The following is a 27,900-nucleotide window of genomic DNA, read 5'->3' on the forward strand; positions in this document are numbered from 1 at the left end:
CAAACGGAGTTTGGTTCCCAATGAGGAGCAAAGTTTTCGGTGATTCGGCGAACGCCAGAGAACGGGATTCTTCTCTGCCAACCGGCAACACTATTTACACGAACGGGCCACACGGAAAAAAGGACACGGCGGGTCATGGGTTGTGTTCGAGTAACAAAACACGGCACTAAATGTGTTTGTTCGATTGTTATGAATTCGGTTTTGCTTCTTTTTTTATCATGATGATTACTATTCGTTCAATGCTTAGTTGCGTTTTTAAATTGATAAATACGTGTGTTCGTTATAGTTATGATTTTAATTTTTTTCTTGTTCGTTTACTTTCATCCGTCAGTTTTCCCTTTCGTTTGTAGTTAAGCATTTAGAATTGGTTCGATTTGGTCACTTCTTCATACGCTAGCAACGGCCTACCCCGATCATTACCCACGTGACGTGTGACACGTGTGACAATCGGCAAAGAGCAAAAGTTCCAAGTTAGAGTTTCCGTTACGATATTTTCGGTTTCCGAGCATGGTCCGACCACTAATTGCGTTTCATTGTCGCTGGGCGCGTCCGATTAAAAGTACACCGAAGAGATGTGTAAATAGTTAGTTGACTACAATTACACTGCCTAGCGCGACTATAGTTTTGTTTGCTTAACGCGTGAACCATGCCAGTGGCTACTTCCGGATTTATCCTAATTAACACTAAAAACGTACATTTCATAGTTAATCTTACACTGCGCCCACTGGGGCGGTAGCTTATCTTGTATCTGTGCCAGTATATGTGTGTTTTTACCATCATTTAAGCACTACCAGCTTTGCGAACAACTCAATACCAGTGCCAGTTTCTGTTCCGCCTCACAGTATTAGGAACCGAAACTTCGGAACCGGAAACGTTGCAGCAATCTTAAGTAAATCGTTTCGATTTAAAATAACCCTGTAATGTTGAGCGTGTCTGTGTACGAGACTCGTTATGCTCTCCGTAACATCGGTAGCCTTTCTTCTTCGACGAGTCTCACTGGAAGCGCAATTGTTCCTCAGTGCAGTGGGATTTCAGAGGACAAACAACGGGAACGAAACTTAACTGTCTCTTCCGGTGCACCCGTCGGCAACACCGGCGAGAATTCAGAGCCCTATTCAACTGGGTATCCCTACAGCAAACAGGGTACGACCAATTCAACTACTAATTCTACGACTAAACAGCAAGTCTCGCGAGAAGACATCCGAGCCGTGCGCCGAGACGGGCGCAAGACTTCGTGGGACAGCAAAACAGTGCACGACAACAATTACGATTGGACCGATCGATTTTGGGCCTCAGTCTGGCATCGGTTCGCGTGTGTAACAATCTTTCTTATGCCCTCCCGCGGCGGGTTTATTGGCCCGTTGATTCGAATCAGTTTTTGGTTTATGCTCGGCAACTAATTGTTTTTTCTCTACTTTCATCCGGTATGCTCTATGGTTTGCTTTCAAGCGTCGGTTTAGCCCGTTCCGGAGAAGGGTTGATTTAAATTAGGTTTAATTATCATTCTTTTCTCTACCGATACCGCAATAACGTAACCAATCTGTGCTGGACCATGGCCATGTGAACCTGAAGATAGGGAACAATAGAGAGACATCTGTCCCTGTAAAGGCGACGAAATGAATCATTGAAACCTTGTTTAAACAGAACCCCAGATCGATGATTCATGACTAGCCAAAAACAGATGCGACCCCCGAAAATCCGGCTTCCGGTGGCCGTGTTGACAAATTGACGACAAAAGAGTCGGCCATACGACGTCGGCTTATTTTCGGTGTGACCACTCTACCGTCCTTCACGGTTTTGAACACTGGTTTAGGTAAGGTTTTCTCGGTCTTTGGCCAATTGGCAGCGCAGTGGAGCAGTTCACTGTTCAGGTTTCGATCCGTTTCGAAGGAGTTTAATAGCTTGTCTATGCCCAGTGTCTGACCAGCGTCTCACTAACGGCTAGAAAAAGGTTTGTAGAACAATTTTACTGTAAATCTGTCACGTTTAGCTGCTAACACGCTGGGGCGCGTTAATCACTCTAGATCCTGCGGCACCTTAACGAACGGAACACTCCCCATAGGTCACGTGTTCGGTCGCGTCTCGCATCGGTTTTTGGCAACGGTTTTTGTGCGTTGTGGTTTGATTTCATTTTCTCTGAGGGTGGGCTGGTTGGTTTGGTTTGTTACGGGGGGTCGGTTTCTGCTGCCAAGTGGCACAATACGGTAATGGTTTTGATTTTACTCTTCACACTTACTACGCGGTCGAGATCTAGAACAACAGTTCATCGTGATCATCATCATCTGCAATGGAGAAGAAAATCGAGCGGGAGCCCGCAAGTTAACAACTGGCCGATTGCAACTGGAACGAGAACCAATCGGTAAGCAAGTATGATGATGAGCCTGAACCATGAAGATACTTGAACGGCTCTACAAGAAGCGTTCCGAATGGAAACGTGTTTCTAAAAATTAAGAAACAATCACTAACTAGCGCAATGCTAAGGGCAACTGCTACTGATGCTAGAAAAAAGGGAATAAAAAATACAAAAGCAACAGGTAAGAAACCAAATGTAGGTAACGAAAGCCATCTCGAATTAGTGAAACTGCAAAAAGAAAGACGAAAGCGGAAAAAACCAAACTCGAACAAATAAAAAGTTTAATAAGAAACATAGTAAGGCTTTATTGGTTGATTTCGTACGTTGGCTTCTGAAGATTGCCATAACCAATCGGAACGGATGGGGAGACGGCCAAGGAGAATCGGTCACACGGGCCCCGCGGAACGCGATTTTTAAATAATTTAACTCCACAAACCGTAACGTCAATACACTTTCTATTCATTCTTACAGCAACTGGTTTAACATAAGCTTAGTCTTCTGTTTTCGTTTTAGTCGCTTGAGCTGTAAACTGTACACAATATAACTGGTAAAGGTGCCGGTGCGCCGTGGTGCCGTCCACTGTGACCTCCTCTGTGACGATCCCTTCCCTCGGTGGCCCTAACAGGGGGGGAGGGATACTCTTTAGGACCGCACTTTTCTTTACAATCTGTACATTGCTAATGATACCTAACACGCAGGAAGTAATAATAGTCGACAGTAGCGGCCAATAACTTATCACTTTAATTAATGCAAACGTGGCTAACAAATGTATAGAAAGCTTACAGAAACTTAGAACTTGCTAGCTAAGACCCTAGAGGTGAGAAAGAGAGACAGAGAGAGACAGATGGGGATCGAAAGAGAGCGAGAGATAGCAACGACAAAATGGGACTACCTTTCGCATTCGGCAAACGGATAAAAATTAGATTCAAGCCAAAGGACAACATCCCCCACTACAGCGCGCGTGTGTTTCGAGATTACATTTCGTTCGTTTGGTACCAAGATGGCGATGACGTAACCAAGCTAACCCCCGGGTGAAGGGATGTGTGCGAATGATGGGCAGCCTAAGGCTACTGGGGTGCAACGTTCACAACGGTCGCTCGCTGCTTCGAGCAGCACCACGCTCCTAGAGCAAGGTAGTCTCGCACCCTCAGGAGGACGATGCCGCCTGAGGCTGAGGGGCCGATCCTGCTGCCGTTGTTGGCGGTGGTGATGGGTCTAGCAGAGGTTTACCTTTCGTGGCGGCCGCCGTACTGTTGTTGCTGAGTGTCGAGAGCGTGCGTTGCTGGTAACCCAACCCGGTCACCAGGCTGCTTTGGGATGAGCTATCGGACTGATTGTTGGCCGTGCTGCTGATGGCGGCCAGTGACATTGCCATCGGATGGTGGGTAGGGCTTTGCGAGGGTGTGCTGTTGGTGCTCTTGGCCTTCCGGAACCAGTTACCCAGCTTCCGTCGGCCGAGGGAGTTCGACCCGAACTCCGCCTGCTGCTGCTGGAGGACCGCTTCTTTGGGCATCTTTCGAGACTTTTTCGGCAACGTGTTGCCACCGGCGGCCCCCGGTGGGCCCATCATCGGCTGTTTGGGGTGAGATTCTTTGCTGTGGTTCTGCGTGTTGTAGTGGCCGGATCCCACCGAACAGACGCTGCTGGCCATCGAAGGCCGGTACCCGCCACTACCCGTCGCGTCGGACAGTTCCCACGGGTCAGTGCCATCGCTAGCGCCAGCCGAACCCGTCATCAGCCCGTCCCGGCTGTCGTCCACGTACGGGAAGTACTCCCGGTCGGACAGGTTGTCGTCCTCGAAACACGAACCCGACCCACCACCGTCCAGTTCCGATACGAACAAACTTTCGCCACAAAACTGGCGCTCGGTCGAGAGCGTGTTGAGGAACCGCAGCTTGCTGCTGCTGCTGCGGAAGCAGAAGTCGAACCACTTGTTGCGCGTGTCACAGTACAGACGCAGGGCGTTCTTGAGCGTCACGCCAAACATTTTGCCGTCCGGCAGGTTCAGGATGCGACAGTTGTCGAGAAAGATGCGACCCTTGTAGATGTAGTTGGTGCGCTTGAGCAGATCCTTCTTGCAGTAGATGAGCTGCCGGTCGAACAGGAACAGCGTGTACGTGTTGTTCCAGATGTTGGGCGACATCCGGATGGCGTCGGTTTGCAGGAACAGCCGCGTGCTGTGCAGATTGATCGACGGGCCCTGGAAGTTTTCGAACCGTGCCTGGATGCGGGACAGATATTCGCTGTGTCGTTTCCCTGCCGAGTGGCGACCGTAGAAAGAAAGAAGCAAATGATAGAAAATAAGAAAAGTAGCCTTTGCAATATAAAAAGCCAGCATAAAAGCAACAAAAGCGGACGGTGTCTCAGTAAGCTTAGTGCGTAGCATGCAGTAAGTCGGGCAGCATCCAACAGGCAGAACAAAAAGTACGCTCGAGCATGAATCGCAAAACAAACGGGAAAAGAAATGGCGCGAAGCGACAGAACGTGGCCGAAGACGAGCGGACAGCAGGTCCATCCCAACCGAAAAGGCAAAGGCTACCAGAAGACGCCCAACGAGTGAATTTCGACAGTAAACCTGCGCGCTACCTTCCGGTGGCTACCCGTTACACACGAGAAAAGATCGTTACCGTCACCACCGTCGAACGGTCGCCGAGTGGCCGAGCGGACAAAATCACGACCGAAACCGAGCGTCAAAATGCAGTACGATACGTGGAACACTGAGAACGCGGACCGGGGCTACTAAGCGCCCCCTTTTTTCTATTCTACTTATCTACCAACTCTACGTCCTACCAAATCCAAATTCGATGCACAAGTCACGGCACAAGCGAATAAAAGCAGTTTCTCTGAAGGGTGGGTTGAGTGTTTTGCCTACCTTCGTTGACCATCTCCGTGACGCGGCGCATTGCCGAAAGGGCCATTTCAAACACCTCCTTGCAGTCCATCGTTTCCAGTTCGGATTTGGTGCACTTGCGCAGGTTCAGCGTTGGCAGCAGCTCCTTCCGGGTGGGCGAGTGTTTGACTAGTTCGCTCAGGTGCAACGGGTATCGACATATTCGCTGGATCGGTGCCAGCAGATGTGCCGACAGTGGCAATTCCGGTAAATTTTCCGCTATCCGACAACTGTGGAGCGAGACGAGTATGAGTCAAACCGTTACAATCCCGGCCACTGGAGGAATGGAATCCGCGAAGCTTTTGGGTGTGCGATACTTACTTTTCCAGCAACTGATTGGCCTCCTTGTTACTAGCATAGTTCTCGAGTTCCATCAGCGCCCGCGGGTAGGAGTTGCAGTAGGTAGAATACACCATAAACGCAGATTGCTGCAGAAGAAACGATCGAAACGTTAGCCGGCTGACTTTGGATCTCTGGCACTCGGTAGCCTTCGAGAGACTTACATATTCGAGGAACACTTCGCCGATCCGATTGCTTGGCACCGCGAGCCGCAGAGCGTCGAGAAACGTTTGCTGAAATCGCCAGATCTTTTCGAGGTTGGAAAACATCAGGCTGATGCTTTCCGCCGAAAAGATGTCCTCCCGTTCGCGCAAGGGTTTGATGAAACTGAGGGGGTACCGGAAAGGCGAGGCCATTATAGTAAAACGAACCGCAAATCAATCCAATGTCAATAACTCACCCTAAGCACAACGAGTTCAGTAGCTTCACGTAGTTGATCTCCGTCTCCAGCAGCTCCTTGATGATGTTCTCCTTCGTTAGATTGTGACTAGGGATCGTGCCATCCGGCGTCTCCGGATCAGCCTCCGAGTGCGTCGTGGCGGTGGACATTTGCCCTTGCAGCCGGCTATCACAGCTCATCAGTGTGCCCCCTTCGATCAGCGTAGAGGCACTACTTTCACCATCATCACCGTCACCGCACGGTTGCTTCGGGTCTTCGGGGTCACTGTTGTTGATGACGATGATCTGTTTCGGTTTGCCGTACCGCGGCAGCAGCTTAACGTAGTCCTTCGGGAACCAGCCGCAGTCGGCTAGTTTTCCCGACTCCCGGTCCGATTCGCCTATCGTAGCGCGTCGCACCCCTCCGTTGTGTTCCTCACCGTTCGGGCGAGCCAGAACGGCGTCGGATTTCATTCTGCCCCACCACCATGGGCCCGGTTCTCGCTTGAGCACCTCCATCAGGGCACCCTTCTCGAGGGCCAGCTCCTGCGGACCTCCGGGGCGAAACGAGAACAGTACCTCGGCAAAGACGGGCTCCAGCAGGTCCTCTTCGCTGCGTGCATCAACCGCTTCGTCCTCGTCCGGGTGCGACGATATGCTTTCGCTGTCGCTCAGATCCAGCTCGGTGGGGATGGTGGTTGCGGTGCGGCCGTGCTGTCGGCGTCTCCGCCGGCCACCATCGCCCGTTTCGCAGCACTCTTCCGTAGTGCCGCCCGTGCCGACGATGCAGTCCAGACCTGACGGTTGACTTAAGGATTTGCCGCTCAACCGTGGCCCACCATTGCCGATGTTCTCCTTGTCCTTCCCCTTGAGCGATAGTTTGTGCCGTAGGGCAGACGAACTGATGCTGCTGGTGCCGCTGTTGGTGGACACTTTAGCCGAGTTAGCTCTCCGCACCGGACCACCACAATGTGATGAAACCTCCTAGTAAGAGACAGAGAGAGAGAGAGAGAGAGAGAGAGAGAGAGAGAGAGAAACAATGTGTTAAGAGAGTTGGCGTTCCTTGGACGTCTGGTTAGCCACCAAACAACGTACCCCATTGCGGTTTGTCTCCGGATGGTGCTCCAAAGGATGCAGATGCTGAAGCAACAACTGCTGATCCGCATCGTTATCCAGCTCCACCTGAATGCCGGAATCGCCGCTATTGCATTTGTCCCGCCGGTGGGACTTGGTCTTGCGACGTTCCTTACTCGACCGCCAGATCAGTGGCCCAAAGCGATGATGATGATGTGTCTGCTGTTGCTGCTGTTGCTGTGTGGTTGTCGACTGCTGCTGCAGCTTGTCGTCAACACTCATAGTGGCCGCGCTGGTCTGTAGCTCCAACGACACACCTGCACCGTTCACCGGCGAAGCCGTCGTTTTGGATGTTTTAAAATGGGAGAACGTTTTGCGAAACTTTTGCAAAACACTTTCGGACACTGGAAAACAGGGGAGATAGAACAACGGGGTCATTGGCACGCTCCTATTATCTTGAGCCAGTGGTTGGCAACCCGCGGGTCGGAACTTACCTTGCGCCGGAGGATGATGATGGGACGACGTGGTGCTGTTACTAGGCGCTTTGGCAGTCTTCGGTTGCGTTCCATTCGGTTGCGGGTGCTGTGCTGGAGGGCGAACGGCCGAACTGGTCACGTGCTGCCGGTGACCATCGTCGTCGTTGCCAGCGGCGTGCGGCACCGCCGTCTCGACTGGAGCCTCCGACAGTGATGGACTAGAGACGGCTCTCAGCTGCAGGGGCTGTCGTGTGGGTCAAAAGGAAACAAAACAAAAAAAACACCCAAAATTAGATGACTCACAAAGAAACGGGTGACCGATGTTGGTTTGCCATATGCGAGGGCGAAGGAGCATGAATTGTGAAAAAATCACTTCATTTCGTAATCTGTTTTTATGGCGGAATTGATAAGACCAGGTGCCAGGGACCAACGGGGAGCGCGAAAGGTGTTGTTTTTTTGGCGTCTCTAATGATTACTTCCTGTTCATGACCTGGCTGTAGGTCGGCATTTCGACAGCACCTGCGCCGGTTCGATATGGCGCGTATGAGCAATGATTCCCGCGGCAAGGTGCCTAACTAACCGACCCTTTGACCTAATGAGCTACGCTGGTGTAGTGTCGATATTTCGCAAAAATGGCACAATTGGGTACTAAGCCACAGAGCGAGAGCGAAACACTGATTGACAGGAAAGATTGGACGGACCTTGGTCGGAGACAGATCTTGATCTGTCTCATTGTGCTGCCGTGATAAGGAGCTATTTTTGCAAAGGATAAGGAGTCCAAACATTTTAGTTTATCATCGTTCACGCGCTTCGGGGATTATTTTTAGACACCGTTTGAGTTGACAATAAAAGCGCAACATCGATACCATTAACTCTGTGTGTGGCCTTGTTTTGAATTAATTAGCCTTTGTGTAGGTGTGGCCTACACGAGATAAGCACTTTACGGTGAGGCACATAATTTTAATGTGCCTTATCGCGTTATGTTTACCTCAGTAGAAAGTAAAATGACACGGTACTTTCTAACCGCCGCCTTATTGATAACAACCCCAGATGGTGTTCTGGCCACCCAAAAACCACCCGCCCGTCACCGAACGTGAGGATCGGATGGATGCGCGACGCGCAGTTACGCGCGTCTATCTCGTGCAGCATCTTATCGCGTGCACCCGACAAACGGTAGTAGTTACAGGTTGTGTTGAGTTAAACTTTACAACTTTCCACACCAGACGTGGGCACCGCCGCGACAGTGTTTTTTATAACATAACAACAGTTGATAAAATATCAGTTAGTCCCTTGTTTAACACCTTTCACCCACGGCGGGAGTCTAGCCGGGTGGCCCGAGCCATCCCATCCACCCAGCCATGTGTGCGGTGCATTAACGATAACAGTTAGCTTCTGTTGACTGGCTATCACCAGCATCTATCAAAAGGTTCGTGGTGGTCGTCGTCTTCCACGAGCCGGCGGCTTTAGGCACAACTTCAACAACCGCTGACTACAGCAGTAAGTGGTTTAAGGTGAAGATTACCTCGCTGTTGCCACTCCTTGAAGGCAGGAAAATTAAACCACACTCTGTACCGTGCGAGTTAATTTCATCATTTTCATCATTTCATCAATTAATGTCCCTATTTCTTTCGTTTCGAACCATTTTTAGGTTAGAAGAGAGAGAATTAACTTAGAATCTTCTCTGAAACTACTTTCGAACCTCGTCACCAACCGGCTTTTTAGTAGAAACCCCCACCAACCCTGGTGGAAGGTTTGCTGCTAATCAAGCTATTGACCGGCTACCGCCACTTATCAACCCTTTGGTCCAAACCCTTCGTGTCCTCTCTCTATCTTGCGCTCTGTTTACTTGTCGATTAATGGTAATAGGTAATGGAAAATTTTGCCCACTAGCAAGTGGCTAATTTCAAACTGCAACGTTCCGCGTAACGTTGTTCTCGTTACAATCCACAACCCAACAAACAATGGACAAAGAAAGGGAGATTAGCGAGGGACACGCAACAGAAGCGTGGAACCACAGTTCGATACACGCGGGCCAACAAAGAATGAACCCCACACATAAAGATGCTTTAAGGTTGCGCCCGTACCATCTGTTGGGTTAGTGCCGCGAAAGGATAGAAGGAGCCATCGGCCATCGGGAAATCGCCGTCAATCTGGTCCGGTCGAAGTGGCGTGAATCGCTCGCGGGACCGAACCATCTCAACCCGTCGCCGGCCGGGCCGGGGCGTTGCTGCGGACGCTGGTAGTAGCTGCTCACTGTAGCCGAAGTACGATCCGTACGCCAGCAGGATGCCATAGCGGAGGCGCAGCCTCTCCTTCTGCAGTGCACCACCGCCGTAACAGTGGGCTCCTCGTGACGTGCCGTGGATCCGGCCAATACTGTACGATTGTCTGTTTCGGAGCAACATTTTGTCTGCTGCACACTAAAGTTGTTTCCATTTACGGCCACTGCTGAGCCACGTTTCTTGGGCAGTTTCTTGAAGTGTCACTGTTCACTCCCTGTGTTGCACAGAATAAAGCACTCTAGTATTTGAGGTTATGGCGAATAACGGGCACTCTTACTAAACCGAATAAAGCGAACGAAATAAAGATTAATGCACAGTCACCCGGAGGAACTCCACAAGATGATGTTCCAATTCGACTCTCGTCAGCGGGAGACACTCCATCGCGATCTGTTAAACAAACCGGCACTTCTGGCAAGGTCACTCGATGTATTCCCTGGCGCCGCACGCGCGCCCACCTCTATCTGCACGGACACCCGGCGCAACACTAACCGCGGATGGAGTGTTCGCGAAACGCACCCGACCGGCCACGGCCACAGGGGGGGGGGGTGAAAGAATGTTTGATGTGACATTTTGGCAAGCTTCTAATAGGAAATTTCCGGGAGCTTCTATCTGTTTCTACGCGGACTACCTGTCGCCCTGTCATTCTTATCAGCCTTATACGCCGAGGCTGCGCGATGGCTTTCAACGATTTGATTGATTGTTGGATTATTTATCTCGAAAGAGGTATGAAAAACAAAGAAGCAGAATCGCGCCCCGAGATATGGTGCATCTCTTTTGCGCGATACCACAAGAAAGAGACAGGACATCATCGCGCAGAATCGGCGGGGAATTGATTTTGAACAGGCTCTAGGGGCTATAAAACAGAATTACCGAGAATAAGAGCTGTAAAGCTTAATTCCTAGAGCGATTCGTATCATCTTCGACGATCTCCTATTTGTTTTCGCAATTCATCCTCGGTTAGCCACAAGTGATTTATGGCATCCCCAGATACCACATCGATAAGCCCCAGAAGACGTGACAGGCACAAGGGCCCGGGGGCGCCGTACAGACGAATCAGAACGGTTTTACGAAACGTGGTGAAACCCACCGGCGACTGAGATGATCTGGAATGATACGACCACTGGCCAAGTGGCCATAACCTCAAAACACATTCGATGGCTACACCCAATCGCCTATCGGTTGCACGAGACACAAGCCTCACGAGCATCGCTGCCTCGATCAGAGTCCAATCGATCACTCCCCGATCACCACTTTCCGATGGGGGACACCATTTCGGCGGTCGTTCGTGGCATCGTACGATTGCACTCCGCGTGGCACGTGATTCTCGATGCCCGATGGCCATTATTATTCAACGAAAATGGGCCGTGGTTCGATTCGACTGATATGATGGTATATTTTTATCATATAAGCACGTATAAGCTGTGCCATGCCGACCGTACGCACAATCTACTCCCCCAGGCATTCGTCCGGACGATGATTTGGACAATTAGCGGCTCCCCGATTGGCGGCTTGTACCGAAATAAAACACGCAGATAAAGAGCGATTCGATTGTGTCTCGCGGCAGAGATACTATAACGGCACATTGTTCCTCGGCTGGGAGAGTCCTGTAATAGGCTGATACTATTACCGGTTAGTTCCCTGCTTGTAACACTATAGTTTCTAATCTAGTAGGCTTACTCACGGCTAAGCCAATTTGCTAGTCAACCAAACCGAGTTGCGACTGCCGTTTTGCTACTTTGTAAGTACCGTAGTCCGTGGGACCGATGATCGAGTGTCTCCATCTTCCTGTTTCTTTATTTTAATAACCTACATTGTCTGCCAAATCGGTTCACGTACAAAGTGCTGGCGAGCACACGAAACACTGACCCAGCCGTAATATCTCCAACGGCGCCGAGACGTTTCATTTCGCGGTACGGTACGTGCGGTCAGTTGAAAACCTTGCGTCAAGGTTTTTTCTACGGTTTCTCACGGGATTTATGGTTTGTTTACACATACTGACCGCCGGACCGATGCACTTGACTTGCCGGGAGGACCACCAACCGACCACCAGAGAGGCCGTCCTGGACTTGACCTCAATTAAGTCAAGTCGACCGTGGAGATACACACGACCGGAGCTTCTTCAGCTAATTAAACGCTTGACCACACCACACCAGGTCACCTTTGATCTGCTTCACTCTTTCGGTTTTCGCTCCCCGTTCGCACTTTCGTCCGGTCTTCGCACCACCACCAAGGTTCAGATAGGATGTACACAGACTACGCTGCGGTCCGAGCGAGATTGAGACCGAGTTGTTCACGAGAAAAATGGCGCGATTTCCGCCGAACCGACTCGAGTGCGTTCGCGACATCGAATGGACTGTCGATAGGTAAGGCCATTCGGGTGGTACGATTATGGACCCATTTTATGGCTCCATCAGACAGGGGGGGAAGCAACTATCGAGTGGTCTCTCTTTCATTCCTTCGCCCTGACCATGATCGGCACGGGGTGGGCGATATATTGCCCGACCAGTATCACCTCGCGATATCAGTTGTCTGGCCGAGGACTGATTACACGCCGGCGCGAAGACGCAACTCACCATCAGCTTGCAGGACATTAAAACAACAAAAAAACAGGATTTGTGGCAGGTGTTTGGAAGGTGTAAATCGCGGATCAGGATGCGTCTGTCATATGGCAGGAATGCCTTGGCAACATTGAGTCCCATGTGCCACCACCGATGGCCAGGGCAAGACGATGGGAAAAAGCTCGCACAAGACAGTACTTGAAGCCTCTGCTGGCCAGTACGGAGAAGTGTACAGATTTTTACAGCACATTCTTAAAGGCTTACGCGCTATCGCCACCGATCGATTGCAGCCCACCGGCCCCCGCCAGCCAGCTTAATCTACCCTTATCGCCTCGGATTGGCCCGGGCCCGGCGAGAAAGCCGCCCGTGCTGATAAGCTAACCTTGCAGCAGCCTCGAGTTTGAAGAGGTAGAGTTTAATGCACGCTGTGACGCACTGATAAGCGCACCCGCCGATCGGGCCCCGTTTTGCCATGCCGTGTGCTGCCGCCATCGGATGGAGTAACGACGCTGGTAATTTTGCAAAACCTGAGACGATCCTCCAGCAGCTGCAGCCTCTCGTCATCTCCGCGACTGCGTGTTTTCTTCGGAAATTTCCCAAAAATATTTACTGCATGAGAAGGGCGTGAGTCACGACTGTTGTTTGTTATTCACGAATCATTCGGAATAATACGCCTCGAAGATAATACCGGAAAAATGGGGAGTTTGGGTGCGCAAATTAAACTCCAACCACGCCAATGGTGCGTGATGTCGCCGCTCGAGTGCGATAGATTCGTGGGTCAACATTTGGCCACACAAACACTGACCAGGCACTCTTCGGGCGGGTTTATCAAAGTCGGTTGTCCCTGGCCACATCGTGGATCGATCGTGGGAGATAGTGATTGATTGACGCCGTAGGAATTTATTTTATTGGTTTAATCGTATTGTGGTCGTGAAAGCGACGTTTGCCTTGCCAGTGTTTACGGTGACAAGTGGCGTGAGAAGATCTGGAATGTGATGTCAGATAGCTCCAAATGGGAGGCAGTTGGAACCAGTTTCGGCTCTATCTCTTTTTGCACATCCAAAATCACAATCGGTGAGTTGCCGATTGATCAAGCGTCGTAACCCATCACAGGCTCAAGCAATTCGAGCAGTTTTTATTAGGCAGTTGACACTGCAACCGCTCGAATTTTGAACCTAATTTTTTATAGCTACGATTGTTAATTATAATTTGTGCAGAACCACTAAATAACTCTCAAGACACTCCTAGCTACACAATGAGCTTCGGCCTTCGAGCCAATCAAAAACAGAACCGATCTGCGGTCTGATTGACGGTTACTGCCCACAGTAAAGGGGCTAAGCAACACTACGCGGTGCTCCGGAAAGATTATATTTTTATTAAAACCCAATCTGATCCGGAAACGCCTCTGCTGCCGCCTGATTCAAGGCAGCCGACCGCGACCCATCTTCATATTTCCTTCTTCGAACCACTTACAAACGGAAAAATCGATCGCACGCAGCCCTAGACACCTAGGCCGCATTAGAGGCATTAGGAAAATTAAAACCGCCGACCGGTGGAGGAGCTGTGAGAAAACGGAAAACCATTCCGCTTCGGGTCCAACACACCACCGTGTCCGTCCGGGGTCGATGTCGCCCAAATCAAATTACAGCCAATTAAATGGGTACTCCGCTCGCGCACTTCCGGCTACGCACCCTGCGGGGTGCAGCACTAAGAGGCTAAGCACACGGAGCAGCAGCTTATTGGCGGTCAGTGCGGAAGCGAAAGGGCCAGGCAGGCAGGCAGCGGACGTAAAGGTCCTTGAAGGTAGCAAATTTGAGCCGCGCCAGTGCTCGTTAGCACCAATCTAATTTGAACCGTTTACAAACATGGCCTGCAGCAGCAGCAGCAGCAGATGTTTGGCTGCAAATGGCCGTTCAGTTTACTTTACGAACGGACGTACGGGTGATCAAACATTTATTGGTAGGGAACCCGGCCGGTCGGGTTCTCTCTGGGGCAGGCTGGAGAAATTAAAACAGATTGCGCCAAACTCATTTGCTGCCATTGATCTCAATCTGGGCAAACGGACACTAACTCGATATCCTAATGAGAGTTTGAAGGCTCAATTTGGCTCGGATTCGGTGTCCATATGCGAACCTTCCGACAGAGTAGAGTAATTAATAGAGAGTTACTAAAAAAAATCAGCATTCCCACGCCCATTGCAGAGGCAATCAAACTCGAATGGAATGATTTATCGAACGATTAAAAACGGTTCAAATGGGCGTTTCAATGGGCGCACCGAAGCCGACACGCACCGCCGACATGATTCTCCAGAAACAACATTAGGAAAGCGTTTCCGAGAGTCATTTACGAAATTACGAATGCTGCGAGTGAAAACATTAAGTTTTTCGCCACCATGAGCGCCCTTGCCGGGTACTAAATCACCTCGGCGGAGACAGAGAGAGAGAGACAATCAGAGAAAAATCGCTCACAACCGCCAAGGAAAGCTACACGCCCGAATCGGTGCCTAATGTGCGGAAAAGTTTCGACAAAACGGCATTTAAAGAATGGCCCCTCCGCGTGGAATATCGCCCGGAACGGAAGGACATCTGTAGTTGGGTGTGTATAAAATGTGTGCGACACGGAGAGAGGGAGAGAGAGAGAGAGTGATCATCGAGATGGTTTTATGCAACGATGATAGCGGCGGTGGCCTCGGATGATGGATTGCACAATGAAGGAGGTTTACTATTTTTCGACGCGGGTTGTAGCATAACGGATAGCTGCGGGTGCGGGAGATGTTCACTTTCACGCAAAGAGCATTCGATAAGGTCATTAACAACGCAGCCTCCGAACAAACGGTAGCCGATGCTTCCGGTGGCTTACGTCACAGTGAGATGGCGCCCATCGGTGCCTACGAGACGATGCATCAAGACGTGACATGGAACGCGCCGTAGTTCGCACCGTAGTGGTAGTGTGGCGTGTGCCAGGATAAAAGGACTACTGTTTCACAGTGGCAGCTGCTCTGAAGGATTAATACCGGAACAGAAGGACCTGAACCAAAGGGAAGGTTTCAGACTTGTAGCTCAAAGTATCGTTCCTTGTCCAAATCACGAATCTCGCGACCGGCTCATGCACAACCTGCCAACCTTCCCAAAGCTACCTGCCCCGTTGAAACGGTCCTGTTTCGGTTGTCGACTCTTCCATTCGCTGTCGTTCGCCACGAGGCCACTTGGAACCTGAGACCGGCAGATGTTGGTGGCGACGATCAGCGTATGTGCCAAGTGTAGCTTTGCTCGAAATCCATTCCATCTTCCAAACTCCAGCTCCAGCTGCACGCAGGGTTTGCAGACACCGGACACCGAAAACAGATGGTTCCATGGCGATCACGGCTTCATTTAGCTTCGCTCTTCGCGCTCGTTGAGCTTGGGCTACTTTCGCTCAAGTTCGCCATCGTGCCACAGCCGGGTGGAGTTGAGAATACGATGATTGACTGATCTCCTTCTGGTACCAGAGAGCCCAGAGAGAGAAAGAGAGCCCGGGTGGCTGACTGCCAGAACCTTCCCCAACTAATCAACCCACCCAGCAGGGAGCGGCGGCGGTCACCGATCCGGAGATGATAATCAACCGAAATCCGTGGCCGAGACGAAGAACAACAGAATGGGCGCGAGAAAGGCGCAAGAAAAGCTCTCGTAAATATTACGCAAGAAAAGGACAACAAAAGATAGGAAAGGGAGACTAAGGCGATACACCTACACTTTTCAAGCAACAGGCAGGCAGTTCTTTGTTTGCCATAATGGTAGCTTTATCTTCGGATGATTATGCTATCAGAGAGGAACAACGATACGCGTTCACTGGGAGGGAAACGAGCCTCCTGCCGTTTGCATACTTCGCCTAAGCCCAATCTGACGCAGGCCCGCGGCGGCAGTTAAAAGAATAATATTTAATTAGGGGTAACTCACCGAAACACAGGTCACACCGATGGAGCAAGGATGCAGAGAGGCGTCTTTATCGATTGGCTTGCGGGAACGGTGAGATCGTCACAATGTTTGAGTCCACTAATCCGAGTGTAGGAACTTTTTTGACCAAAGGATAATCACAAACACAAGCGCACAAACAGCACAACAGATCCTCGTAGAGTTGCACTGGACTCCTGTTTCCCACCTTTCACTTCCCACTGGCCACACGTAATGTTACGTGAAACCTGCGCGACTCTATCGCTGATACATGGAAAGCTCCCTCAAAAAGTCGCACGAAATTCACCGATGTGTGGTCAGAAGTGGGTGGGATTTTCCGCTCCCGTACAACTCCTGGTGGCCACACACGTGTACCGGAGCGGTGGTGGTGTTATCAACTGTGCGACGTGCTTCGGTGCGCACCGGAACCGGATCTGATCGAACGAACGCACCGAAGCGAGCATCAGCCCCCGCACCAAGACGGCGGCCAGCCAAAGCGCGAGCGAGACAGAGGCAGAGAGAGATGTGGAAAACAGGAGAGTGAGAGTGGCTCTCGGTGGCGCGCGTGACGAACAACCCGACGGGTTCGGCGAAACCGAACACTGACCTTTGAAAGTCGGGCGATATGCTGCGATATGCTGCCAGAATGTTTGGCGGATGGCTCGGAACACTTGGCACACCAGAGCAACCACGCCGCTCGGTTCAATACACTCAACTGGCGGCGGGCAGAACAACGACCGAGGTGGCGTTGCACATGTCCCGGGATCGGGCACAGTGCCCGTGAAAATGCCAAAACGAAAGAGAAAAGATTCCCAAACAATGCTCGACGAGCGATTGAGAAAAGAGGACAGAAGATCAAAACGGAGTGTGAGAGAGAAAGAGAGAGAATTAGAGAGAGAAATGATGCCACACAAGCATAAAAGGGAGAAACATCTTCGAATGGTCCGCATTATTCTAAGGAACCTGAGGATGCTGTATGTGAGGAAACGAGATGGGTAGAGTACGGCCGAATAAAGACAGAACGAGATAGCACGAGACAGCTAAAGGTGTGTTGGTTGAGTACGAGTAGGATTACGTTGCCATCTGTTTACCATCGTCGTCGACATCGGGCACCCGACAAGAAGAATCGCGTGGGCTCCGTGCCATTGTATCCTTGTCCCAGGGTTTTCCACTTTCCATGGTTCAACTAATCGCAACTGTTTGTTTTGTCGATGTCGCTTCGAATGCTGAAGCAAAACCCCGACGGCACATTTTGCATCCGAAAAGGATACATTGTAGAAAGTAATGCACCCGCCCGAAGGTTACTAGATTGGACCAAACATGCCCAACAAAAATCCTTACGCAACAGTTAGAGATAAAGAAAATTTTACATATTAACAGAGAACATATTTTAAATATCAAGCATATTTTCAAACAGTTCATTTTATCGAAAGACGCAACATATGATGTAGACACTATGAAGCAAACGTACATCAACCTATAAAGCGTTACTGCCTCGGGACGCAAATGAAGTGCCCATGTCCTTCTTTGGCCAGTGGACGCAGGCAGCGCACAAAACACATTCCTCCTGCCTGCCGGCAGCTGGGGAAGTCAATGATTTCAAAATGACTTTCGCATTTCGCACCGTGACGGGCGTTGTAACGGAATGTCCTTCGGACGTGGAAAATCCATTACCAGGCCCCGCGCGCGCGGCCACATAACCGTTCCCTAATCGGACGGTCACGACGCAGAGACTTCCGTTGACGTTGAGAGCCACACTCAGGAAGCCCTTTTAAATACTGACAATTCCGTCTGTGCGCATTTTAAAGCGATCACCACCGCAGATTTATGCTCACGCCTTTGAAGATGAGAAGATGTGTGTCCTGTGTTACGAGGGCCTGGCGGCGCTTAGACACAGTGCGATGGTAGACAGGAAGCGATGGATCACAGCCACTGAAGGCTCTCGAGCTCGGAAGCGGTCCAAAAAAGGCTCCGCGGATAACTCTGAGTGTCGGAAAATTGCACATGATACTCTCGGTGCCGAATGCGAGAGACCGAAAGAATGTTGTTATTGCTTCGTGATGAAGGATTTCCATGGGAATATTCAAGTGGATTGTATGCTCCTGTTTTTCAGCGATAATGTTTGCTGTTGTCTTGCTGAGCGATAAAATATTGATGGAAAAACAAAAGTGCAACTTACCGTGTTCGATGTGAAAATGGCCGATAGCTCCACGTCGTCCGTCGTTAGGTTGCTGCGATGCGGAGAATGCGGAAAGAAAACGAAGCGTGACATTAATTAATGAGCCAAAGAGAATGTTTGGGAGTAAGAAACGATCGTAGGAGCCACGTCCTGTGGCTAATTCTTCGAGTAAGATGTTAAACACATGAGGCGCACAGAGAAGATGATATATGGAACGGAGAAAAGCTTGCCCAGCAAAAGAAAAGTATTTACATCGACCACCGACGCAGGATTCTGTGTTTCCCCCGAACTGCTGGTCTGTTGGTTCAGCACCCACCGCAGGGGACGCAAGTTGGTCCTTCCGCGTACAGTCCCGAACACACAGCAGGGACGCGCCCATCATCTTGTGCCGCCGTGCCTGATACGTGTCGGCAGCAGGCAGATCACAGAGAAGAAGCCGCTTTAATGTAGGATGTTCGGTGCGGTGATAAAAATAAACACTTTATGCTCCCCGGTATGCTGGATATCTCACTTCATAAATCGTTCGCGTTCACTCTTTCGCGCCTGGAGAAGATCTTTCGCCATCAAAGGACATTCACTCGATGGAAAACCGATTCCAGAAACAGTGTCAGGTAGAATTACCAAACAGTTGGACATTTTTCCCGAACGTAGAAGAAAACAAGGGAGAAAAAGGCATAGCAAACGGCCATCACGAAGAGACACTTTATTGCAGCATAAATCTGGCGGTACACCACAAGCAAGCAACCCAAGCGGCGACCCACTGACCAATTAGCCTTTTGACGGAAAAAGGATTTCCTATAATTTGACCGACGCTCAGCTCAGCGCCGAGGGCTACTCCCGGGTGGTCCCGGTCCGACTGCGTCTCGTGCGTTTGTGTTCCCAACTTCCCAAATCCAATCAAAGCGAGTGTCCGGTCGGAGGACATTCTTCGAACGCCGCCGGATTGTCGGGCGAGCTTTTGCCGCTGTCCGCCGAACGCTCGGGACTTAAGTGGAATTTGATCACCCTGGTAGTTTAACGGCAGCACAAAATAGGGACCACACCGACAGCATTTCGGATCATTTGACGCCTGAGATTAGAGACTTTAATTTTAGGAACCGAAGAGCCGAAGCGCGGCAAAGGAAATCGAAGCGCCAAGTAGAAGGTAAGCGACGGAAGTGTGTGGTGACTGAAACAGCTGACTAGCGGAAGTCGACGATTGGCACGCGACAGTCAAGGACCACTAACCGAGCGTCGTGGACCAGATGAATGAAAATGTCGAAGCTAATTTTAGCGCGGCTCCATGTGCCACCTTTAGCGGAATCCAAAGAGCATGTCGTGTTTAACTATAGCGGACGGGTTGGAAATAATTTGCAACAACCGCAACTAACGAGAGGTGACATGATTTGAAAATTTACGAGCGTGGCTTTCAAATTAATGGGTTTAGGAAATAATAAGGAGTTCTATAATTGACAAATTAATTTGTCCCCGTAGTGGTTCGTTTAAATAACTGATTTCTCATTAAACTGCATGTTATTTTACCATCGAAAGGATGTGGAAAGCGCTTTCTTAGCACACTTTTCGACGGGCATCCTTTCAACAGCTTGCGTTAGATTGCCACTGTCCGACTTCAGGCCTCAGAATGCCGTTCAGTTCGGTATACGTAACGAGTGCTAACCAATAATCCAACCACACCGGCTTTGGGTCGCTACGTAAACCCGTTTTGGCCCCCTTTTACTACCTCAATCAATTCGAAAATCAGACGCAATTGGTACGTTAATTCGTCAAGTCATGTTTTGCACACAAAATTGCTTCGATCTCTTTGCCATTATTTCGACACGGCGACCACACCGTTTGACCGTCCGTGAAAAACCCATCTCAGTTCAGCAGCGGGCGGGCTCTCTCTCTGTTTGCTGCTGCTAATTATTATTGCGCCCCGACGAAGATTGCCATTCGCTGGCGGCCGACGAGTGACTTGACCGAGACACCAGTGTGTTGTGCGCGCAAGCGATCTACAAATAAACACGGGCACGGTTTTCCCGGCATGAAAAAGAAGTTGAGCAAACTGAAACATTGCTGCGCCCGTTCCTTCAAGAAAATCAGCTTCTTTGCGCGCGATGCAGAAAGGCGAACGCTGCCGGCGGATGGCCGCCTGGGCCGGTGGTGATCGGCCTACTAAATACGCAAATTGAACGCAGGAACCCTCTTTAATGGATAACTACGCCGGTTGATTAGCGGCACAGCGGATCGTGAGGCCGTCAATTATCTAGTCCCGAAGCACCACAATCCGGTCGTTCTGCGGCTGCGGCGCTCGAAATCTGGAGCAAACCGAGAGGGGGACCCGTGGCCTTCTCGGTTCTAAGGGGCAGCCGAAGGCGGGAATTGCAAAAGTCATAACCAGAAGTTCACGAATGTAGGCCTGTTGTGGGCTAAAAATAGATCCCGATCCGATGCTACGAAGTTGACCTTTACATCTCCCGACTGCTGGTGGTTCGGATCGGCGATCCATTAGCGAAGAATGTAGAACACCCCATACCGGATTTCCCATAACTCTGCTATCGCATTCTGAATGAGAGTTCCAAGATAAAGCACTGTTACTAATATTTATCCAGGACCGGCGGCCATATGCCCAGCCACCGGAAGGTTATCTTCCCGAAGATCTCATATTAAGCTGCCATAAAAACCAGGAACCGTTTAGGCTACTGTTCTGTGCGGTGACCGCACCAGACGGCAGATAGCATGGACCAAGCTCAGCCGAAGAATTGCAACAGAAGCCCACCAATAACATATGGTGCGCTGAGCCCCTCGAGAAAGATTTGGGTTCTGCTGCTGCGCGTGACGTTGCGCCTTTGCAGAGAACCTAGGGCAGCTGGAGGGCGAATAAAAGCAATTCAGCGCTACCAGCTGACCTCCCAGGGCAGAAGTTTATCGAGCACAGCACGTCAATAAGTACAAACTACCTGGAACCGGGCCTGCGGCGAGTATTAAAGCATGCGGTTTGGCTAATATGCTGGCATATGTTTTGGGAACTCCTTTTCGGCTCCCACAACTTCATCTCCACGCGTTGTGACGCAATTTGCTCCCATTCTCGGAACTGAACCGGAAATATACCGGTTCGAATTTTCCCGAATGCCCGGCCGGGACTCGAATCTGCTTTGGAGTCTGCTTTTTTGCGCTTGGCCCGGCCCGGTTAATGGATGTCGTCCCAAAGTGAAGTCAAGCGGATTTTTGGGCCGACGACCACCACGTTCCCCATCATCAATCATGCGCTTCTGGCCGCTCCACATATCGTCGTTGTGTTCACCGCCGCAATTTTTTCCGGTTTTCAGGAGAGCAAATATTTTATTCTGCCCCATTTGCCGGAGATGATGATAAATTGTACTTCCAGATCACAAACCACGTCACAGCGATCGGCTCGTGGTGGACTCACAGCTGGGCAGGTTTTGCAATGAGCTTTCGTCTTACGTTCCCGCGAACGAATCTCGGCGAAGCCGGTGCGCGCCAATCGCACATAAGCACTTCATTAACGGTTGTCGTGGGTTTGCGGATCAATTTAGTTGTTGTTCGCTGCACACAAGCCTATTGGTTCGCGGCGTACGCGAAAGCGTCCTGAATCGGGCGCGAGACAGCTGGAACGAAAAGGGATCTGGCGGCCTGTTGGATGGAAAGGAACCGAACGAAGAAACTGTAAAATAAATTCAAAACACCACACGCGCGGCTTATCCCTTTGGCGGTTTTCATTAAAGTAGCGGAACATGAGTTAGTGGTTATTGGGGAAAAAATTGACTTGCTTTTGCTGCTGCTCGTTCGCCGGCGCTCAATCGGAGAAAAGCCAATAAACAAATATCGATTAAGCAAACGAAAGAGAATGCCGAGATGAATGGACGCAAAATGAAAACCGGAACGCAGCCATAAAAGGGAAAAGCATATGATAGACGCGAATCGCAGGGAATTGCCCTCCCGCCGTGGCGGAGCATAGCAGAGAGTAAGCCACACTCGGGAAACGAAACGGTAAACCAAACGCACGAAGAGCCTTACGAACCCTTTCGAGTTCCTACCGACTTCCAAAGCCACACTTTACACAGCATTACATAAGCGGCGCTTCCCCAAACATGGACCTGCATGTTGGGGGCGCCTCGTGAAGATGCGACTTTGTCACACGAGGCACAGCGTTCCACCCCCGGGGGGGGATCCCGGGTTCGCCCTCTAAGGTTTAATGTTTATGTTTATGCTACAAGCCTCTCCCGCACCCACTGGCGCAAGTGAAAACCGCAGACAGTTTGGTTGAACCGCTGGGGTCTGCCTGGAGGCCATTGGCCCCAAAGTTATGATGCTTCGGTGCCCTGCGGCCATTCCGTTTCTTCGACCTTGCCTAGAGAGCGCCGCATTGCGGGCGTTGCAATGTGTTTGAAGCTTGATTTGCCGCCGTTAGCGCCATCACGGACCGGCACCAGACCTCAGCCAGCTCATTTTCGGAACGGTGGACCTCGGAACGCGGCGAACGCAGACAGCAACAAAGTAGTTGCAGCAGCATGTTTTCTTTTTTTTTTTTTGCCCGCCCGGCCCCGTTTTACAACAACACGAATGGCGCGCCGTGCGCCGTGTTCCGGGTCGCAATTCCCGTTGGAGGAGGTCTTGACGAGAAGCCAGCGTCATAATCGGCGGCGTGACGCGCAACCGGAGCAACCGCGCTTTGATGTCGGGCGGCCATCTTTGGGCGACAGTTTTTATGTGGCCCCCACTTGTCACGGGCGCTAGAGGCGCTTCCAAGTGGCCGGACCCATCCATGGTCAGTCCCGGCGATTGATCTATGGTGGAGTCGCGTAACCAGCACTCGACGTCACGCGAAAGGCCTCTTTGCGCCGGAGCAGAGCGCATTGATCTTTAGCGCCTCGAATATCATAATCTCTCGGTCCACTTCAGCCTGGAGTGCTACTCCGTTCGTGGAAATTGCCACAGTAACACAGTGAGTGAGAGCCCTCCAACAAAACCAGAACTCACTGCCCTGACCCAATGACTATCAATTTATTGACCCTCTTATTGTCACAAAATTAATGTGTAAATTTCCTGTGAATAAATCATGGCAAACAGGAGTCGTTTTCGGTGCCGCTTCGCGTTGCAGTCCGCAATTACAAGTAATTAAATTGCCTTAGCCTTATAATTGAGTTCACATGTGGCCCTTCAGCGATCGATGGGGTCCCGTCATGTGGAAATGTGGTTTACAAGACATGTTTACAAGACGCAAAAGCGAACCCGGCCTCCCCGCAGTGATCATCGTTGGCACCGACGCGATCGTTTGACGTCGGCGCGATCGGAGCACGATTAACCACATTATTTGAGCTCATCATCATCATCATCCTCCCCGGGCGGGTGCATATCTCATTCTCGTATTAATCGTGCGTCGGTTTATTGCATCGGGTTTTCATCAAAGGCCGCGGATGGCGTGCCCAACGGGAGCACCACCCGATGGGTGGGAAAATTCGATTACGAGTCACTCGGTACACAATCCCCTCGATCGTGATGATATTCAGCAGACACGGGTTTCTACGTCACAACGGATTTTTTATTTTAGCGGAATGTCTGATAATAAACAAACATTTATCGAAGAATTTAAATAATGAAGGATACTGTGAGAAGCAAAACTATTTATCTATCACGTCCCGCAACAGCCATAGATCTTCGTACATTGATTGTCGTCGATCGATTGTCGAAATCCTATCCTCAAAAATCCGATGGATGTGGGTTCCCCAAACCGCAGGTATTGATCAGTCCGGGATAATGAATAGTGCTGTAGCTAGTAAAAATGTTACAGCTTCATGCTCAATTATTGCGACAAAAACCGCAAGATAGAAGATCCACTACCTCTCATACCTCAGTTCCGTTGATCTAACCCACACCAGCGTTCCGTTGGCCAAACACAATGCCAAACCGACCGATTGTTGGCTGGTGGTAGAATGAATTAAAGTAAACCTCCGATCGTTACACGGGCGCCACAGTAAACCGATTGTTTATAGGAGCTGTGAGCAGCTCCGTCGTCCGAACCCACGGACCCAGGGCAAATTGGCACCGCATCGGTATCGGTGACCGCAGGGCCGATGATGCAAACATGATTGTACTCAGAGCAGTGGCTTGGCTTCGCGCCGGTAGTGCCGTGGCCGTGCTCCCAGGACGCGAACTGGCCAACCCCGGCGCAGCATCGGATTACAACACTTTCACCGGTGCAAGGCTTCGTCGCATCGCGGCGCTCGGTGAATGAATTGCGCACTCGTTTGTCGGCCGGTTTCTGTCGCTTTTGTCGCTTGGCCACGGGGGTGGCAAGCGGATCACTAAGATCAAATGGCCCCGTCGGGGGAGCGAGAGAGCAACGGGGCCGCAAGATTACGCAACGCCAACCAGCGTCACCAACGCAAATGCTGGCCCTGCTGGCCTGGACGTAACATGGCTGGATGGGGACCGCAAAAGTTAAACCTATTTCGATGCTCGATGCGGTCGATGTGCGCTTCTCGATCGGCCGCCAGACGTAATGGCGGATCGGATCAGGTGGCCAGGACTCGGACCGAAAACCGCAAATCAATCGCCATAGACGATTTATTCCAACCCCAAATCGCGTGTCACCATCTTGGTTACGGGTGTGTTAATTTTATTACATCGAACCGTCTTCCTCGGAACGCAGTCCAGAACCCTCCTGTTTGTGTTTTTTCCGATTTCCTTTGCAGCGGGTTCTGGTATTTGTTTTCCATTTCGAAACCGCAACCGCCACGGGAGGGACACTTCCGGTGTTCGCTCGCATCCCGAATAGGGCTTCCGGTGCAGGCCAGCCAGCCCTCCGTTGTGGGTCTTCGAGGAGCGACCCTCGAAACTTGATTATTTTCCAGCGCCTACCGTCAGTCAGCAATCGGGTTGTGGCCGTTCCGTTCCGGGCACACGAGCAATTAGCGGGCACCAGCGATTCCATCGGACCGAAAATGGCCTTGTTTATACAGATCTCTGGTGCGGCGCGTTCGCTAAAACACTCGAACCTCGGGACATTAGCGGAACGCGTGTCTATTTCGAGCTGCCTCGCCAGGAGCACCAGGTCCCAGATGTCTGCGGCGGATGTCGATCTCGCACAACGCAAACATCCGGCCACCGGCCAAGTGTGGCCACGAGAAGCAAAAACATATTTTAAAACCTTTTCTTCCACGTCCCTAGCCCTAGTTCGCGCTGAGCCGTTCAATCACTCCGACCGCAGGCGCGCAGCAGAACCCGGTTGGTGAAATGGAAAATTAATGGCCGTGTGTACGGGAAAATCCTGTAAGCCCACCGAGCTGCCACGCCGGGTTGCTGGTGCTACGATTTCCCACCTCTAATTGCGCAGTTTTATGGTCCCTGTTTTTTTTTATTTTTGCTTCAATTAAATTGATTTAAACATCAGTTCGTCGCAGAGTTCATCGAACGGCTCACGTTCTTCGGGACTGACCCGGAAGGACTGCCTTCGAAGGGCGCACTTGACGTTGGACGAAACGGAAAAACAAACACCTCGGAGAAGCCTTCTCCTGGGTGTATCGTTTCCTGTTTTGCTCCGAAGGATAACTGCCCGGTAAACAGCCACCAAAGCCTCCGTCCTGAATCGACCGGAATTGTGTGCTGGAAAGTCATACCGAAAGGTGGTCCAGGTAAGGGCCCGGATCTCATCCCGTTGTTTTCAATCATCGCCCGAGAAAATAGTCATAAAATCAAAAGCCAATCGTTTGTGTGTACACCGAGAGAGCCTTACAGCGGCTTACAAAGTGTCCGGGTGTCCAACATAAATTCCACCGAGCACACCGTGGTAGGACCTGAATAAATTATGCATCGTTCTGTCCCGGGGTCTGTCCGTGTCTATGACAGGACGGCTTTTCCGGTGTGATTAGATGTCTTGCAGCAGCAGCACATGGTTATGTTTAGACTCAGTCGCACCTCGCACCAACAGGAGGAAAATTCTCGAGGAAGACCACGGAAGAAAGCCAACCACAAATGGGTTTTTCGTCGTTCCGTCTCCTTCCGGCGGACTGTCAGCAGCAAGCAGCACCATCACCAGCAGCAGTCAACGTCCCGGAGCCCAGATTTGAAGAAGGCATCTTATTCGTTCCGTCGGGGCTTCGAAGCGAAAAGAACGAATGAAAATCAACACCGAGCCCCGGAACGAAACAGGAAGTTACCATCAATAATACGGCTGGCGGGTTGGTTGGCTGGCTGGCAGGGCCCTGTTTGGCTGCTCTCAATTATTCATCCCATACGGCGATTGGTGTCGGACCTCTCCACGCCAAGGACTGTGTTAAAAACACTGCCTGGAGAGCGTAGAACTATTTCGTCGTTGAAGGGCACTCTCCAGAAAACGAAATCGTTGACCCAGAGGCCAACTTGACGACCGACGAAACGGCGTGGCTCACCTGAGTAGAAACAACAACCGAGCGGGAGACGAGCAGATTTTGGCGAGCCTTCATAATTAAGACCCTTCTGTCGCTTCTTCTGAGAAGTGTTTTGTTCGCTGGAGCTGACGGCGGACACCAGCGGAGTTCGCCGTTTGGCGTTTGGATGACTGGCCATCCCAACCGAACCGGAATGGGATGAAACCAAATCTCATGCGCCGGATGAGCGCACGATGATGGGACGTGGCACCCGGGGATCATCCGTCGTCCGTTGTGGTGGTCATCTAGGGTTACACCGCGGCCAAAGTGAAATAAATACACGGAAAAAGAGAGCATCTCAGACCGGTCGCGTGGGGATTTGGTTGGAATAACATAAGCAGCGAGAAGAAGACAAAACCCACGGCGGCGGCGGCGGTGGAAGTAGAAGGTTGCCAAAAACATACGAATCATGCCGGATCATACGTCAGACGGATGCATGACGAGGGACAGACCCCAAAACGAAAAGAAGAAAATAAACTAAAAAGGAAGCCAGCGACCACGGTGAGACTGGAGAAAATTCGATACCAGAAAGGTACCAGGAAGCCAGGAAGTGAAGAAGCGAAGCGAATGAAGCCGGGCTTGAGCCGTGCCGGGGTTCAAAACTTCCACGGAGCCAGGGAGCCTACAATTAGCGCCGCCCTTCCGAGAATGGCATGTACCCGTCGTTGGTACCGCGCGAAGGATTATCCAATGGTTGGGAGTGTTCGTGGCCAAAAGTATGGATTCGCGTGCGGATCACATGCGTGTCCTGTCCCCGTCCGAAGGTGCACCATGATGCAAGGTGCATGAGATAACACTAATTGGACCCAAAAGGTACCGAGAGATCCAAGACGTTGCCAACGAGGGCAACACGTTGTATGTCATTGGTGGCCCATCGCACACGATCCTGATAAATATAACAAGCTACTGGACACAATGATGGGAACCGCCGTCCGGTGCCTTGTGGCCGTTCGGAGTTGTTATGGCATCTCAGTCCGGACAGCACACACCCTTCTGGTGATGTGGAACAAAGAAGGTAATTAAATAATTATGAC

General features: G+C 50.9%; 1 protein-coding gene across 1 annotated transcript in view; it reads right to left on the minus strand.

Moving 5' to 3' along the window:
• Positions 1 to 3,290: 3,290 nt before the first annotated feature.
• Positions 3,291 to 27,900, minus strand: part of LOC131215824 (uncharacterized) — a 33,093-nt gene continuing 8,483 nt past the window's right edge. The window contains exons 2-12 of the mRNA XM_058210220.1: positions 18,459 to 18,510; positions 11,995 to 12,050; positions 9,595 to 9,898; positions 7,529 to 7,754; positions 7,044 to 7,438; positions 6,381 to 6,944; positions 5,983 to 6,344; positions 5,747 to 5,909; positions 5,565 to 5,671; positions 5,226 to 5,473; positions 3,291 to 4,609 (exon numbers count right to left, since the gene is read on the minus strand). Coding sequence (XP_058066203.1) covers positions 3,501 to 4,609; positions 5,226 to 5,473; positions 5,565 to 5,671; positions 5,747 to 5,909; positions 5,983 to 6,344; positions 6,381 to 6,944; positions 7,044 to 7,438; positions 7,529 to 7,754; positions 9,595 to 9,898; positions 11,995 to 12,050; positions 18,459 to 18,510 — 3,586 coding nt within the window. The 3' untranslated portion in view covers positions 3,291 to 3,500. The remainder of the gene's footprint in view (positions 4,610 to 5,225; positions 5,474 to 5,564; positions 5,672 to 5,746; positions 5,910 to 5,982; positions 6,345 to 6,380; positions 6,945 to 7,043; positions 7,439 to 7,528; positions 7,755 to 9,594; positions 9,899 to 11,994; positions 12,051 to 18,458; positions 18,511 to 27,900) is intronic.

The sequence above is a fragment of the Anopheles bellator genome, chromosome 1, assembly GCF_943735745.2.
Source record: "Anopheles bellator chromosome 1, idAnoBellAS_SP24_06.2, whole genome shotgun sequence".
Lineage (NCBI taxonomy): Eukaryota > Metazoa > Arthropoda > Insecta > Diptera > Culicidae > Anopheles > Anopheles bellator.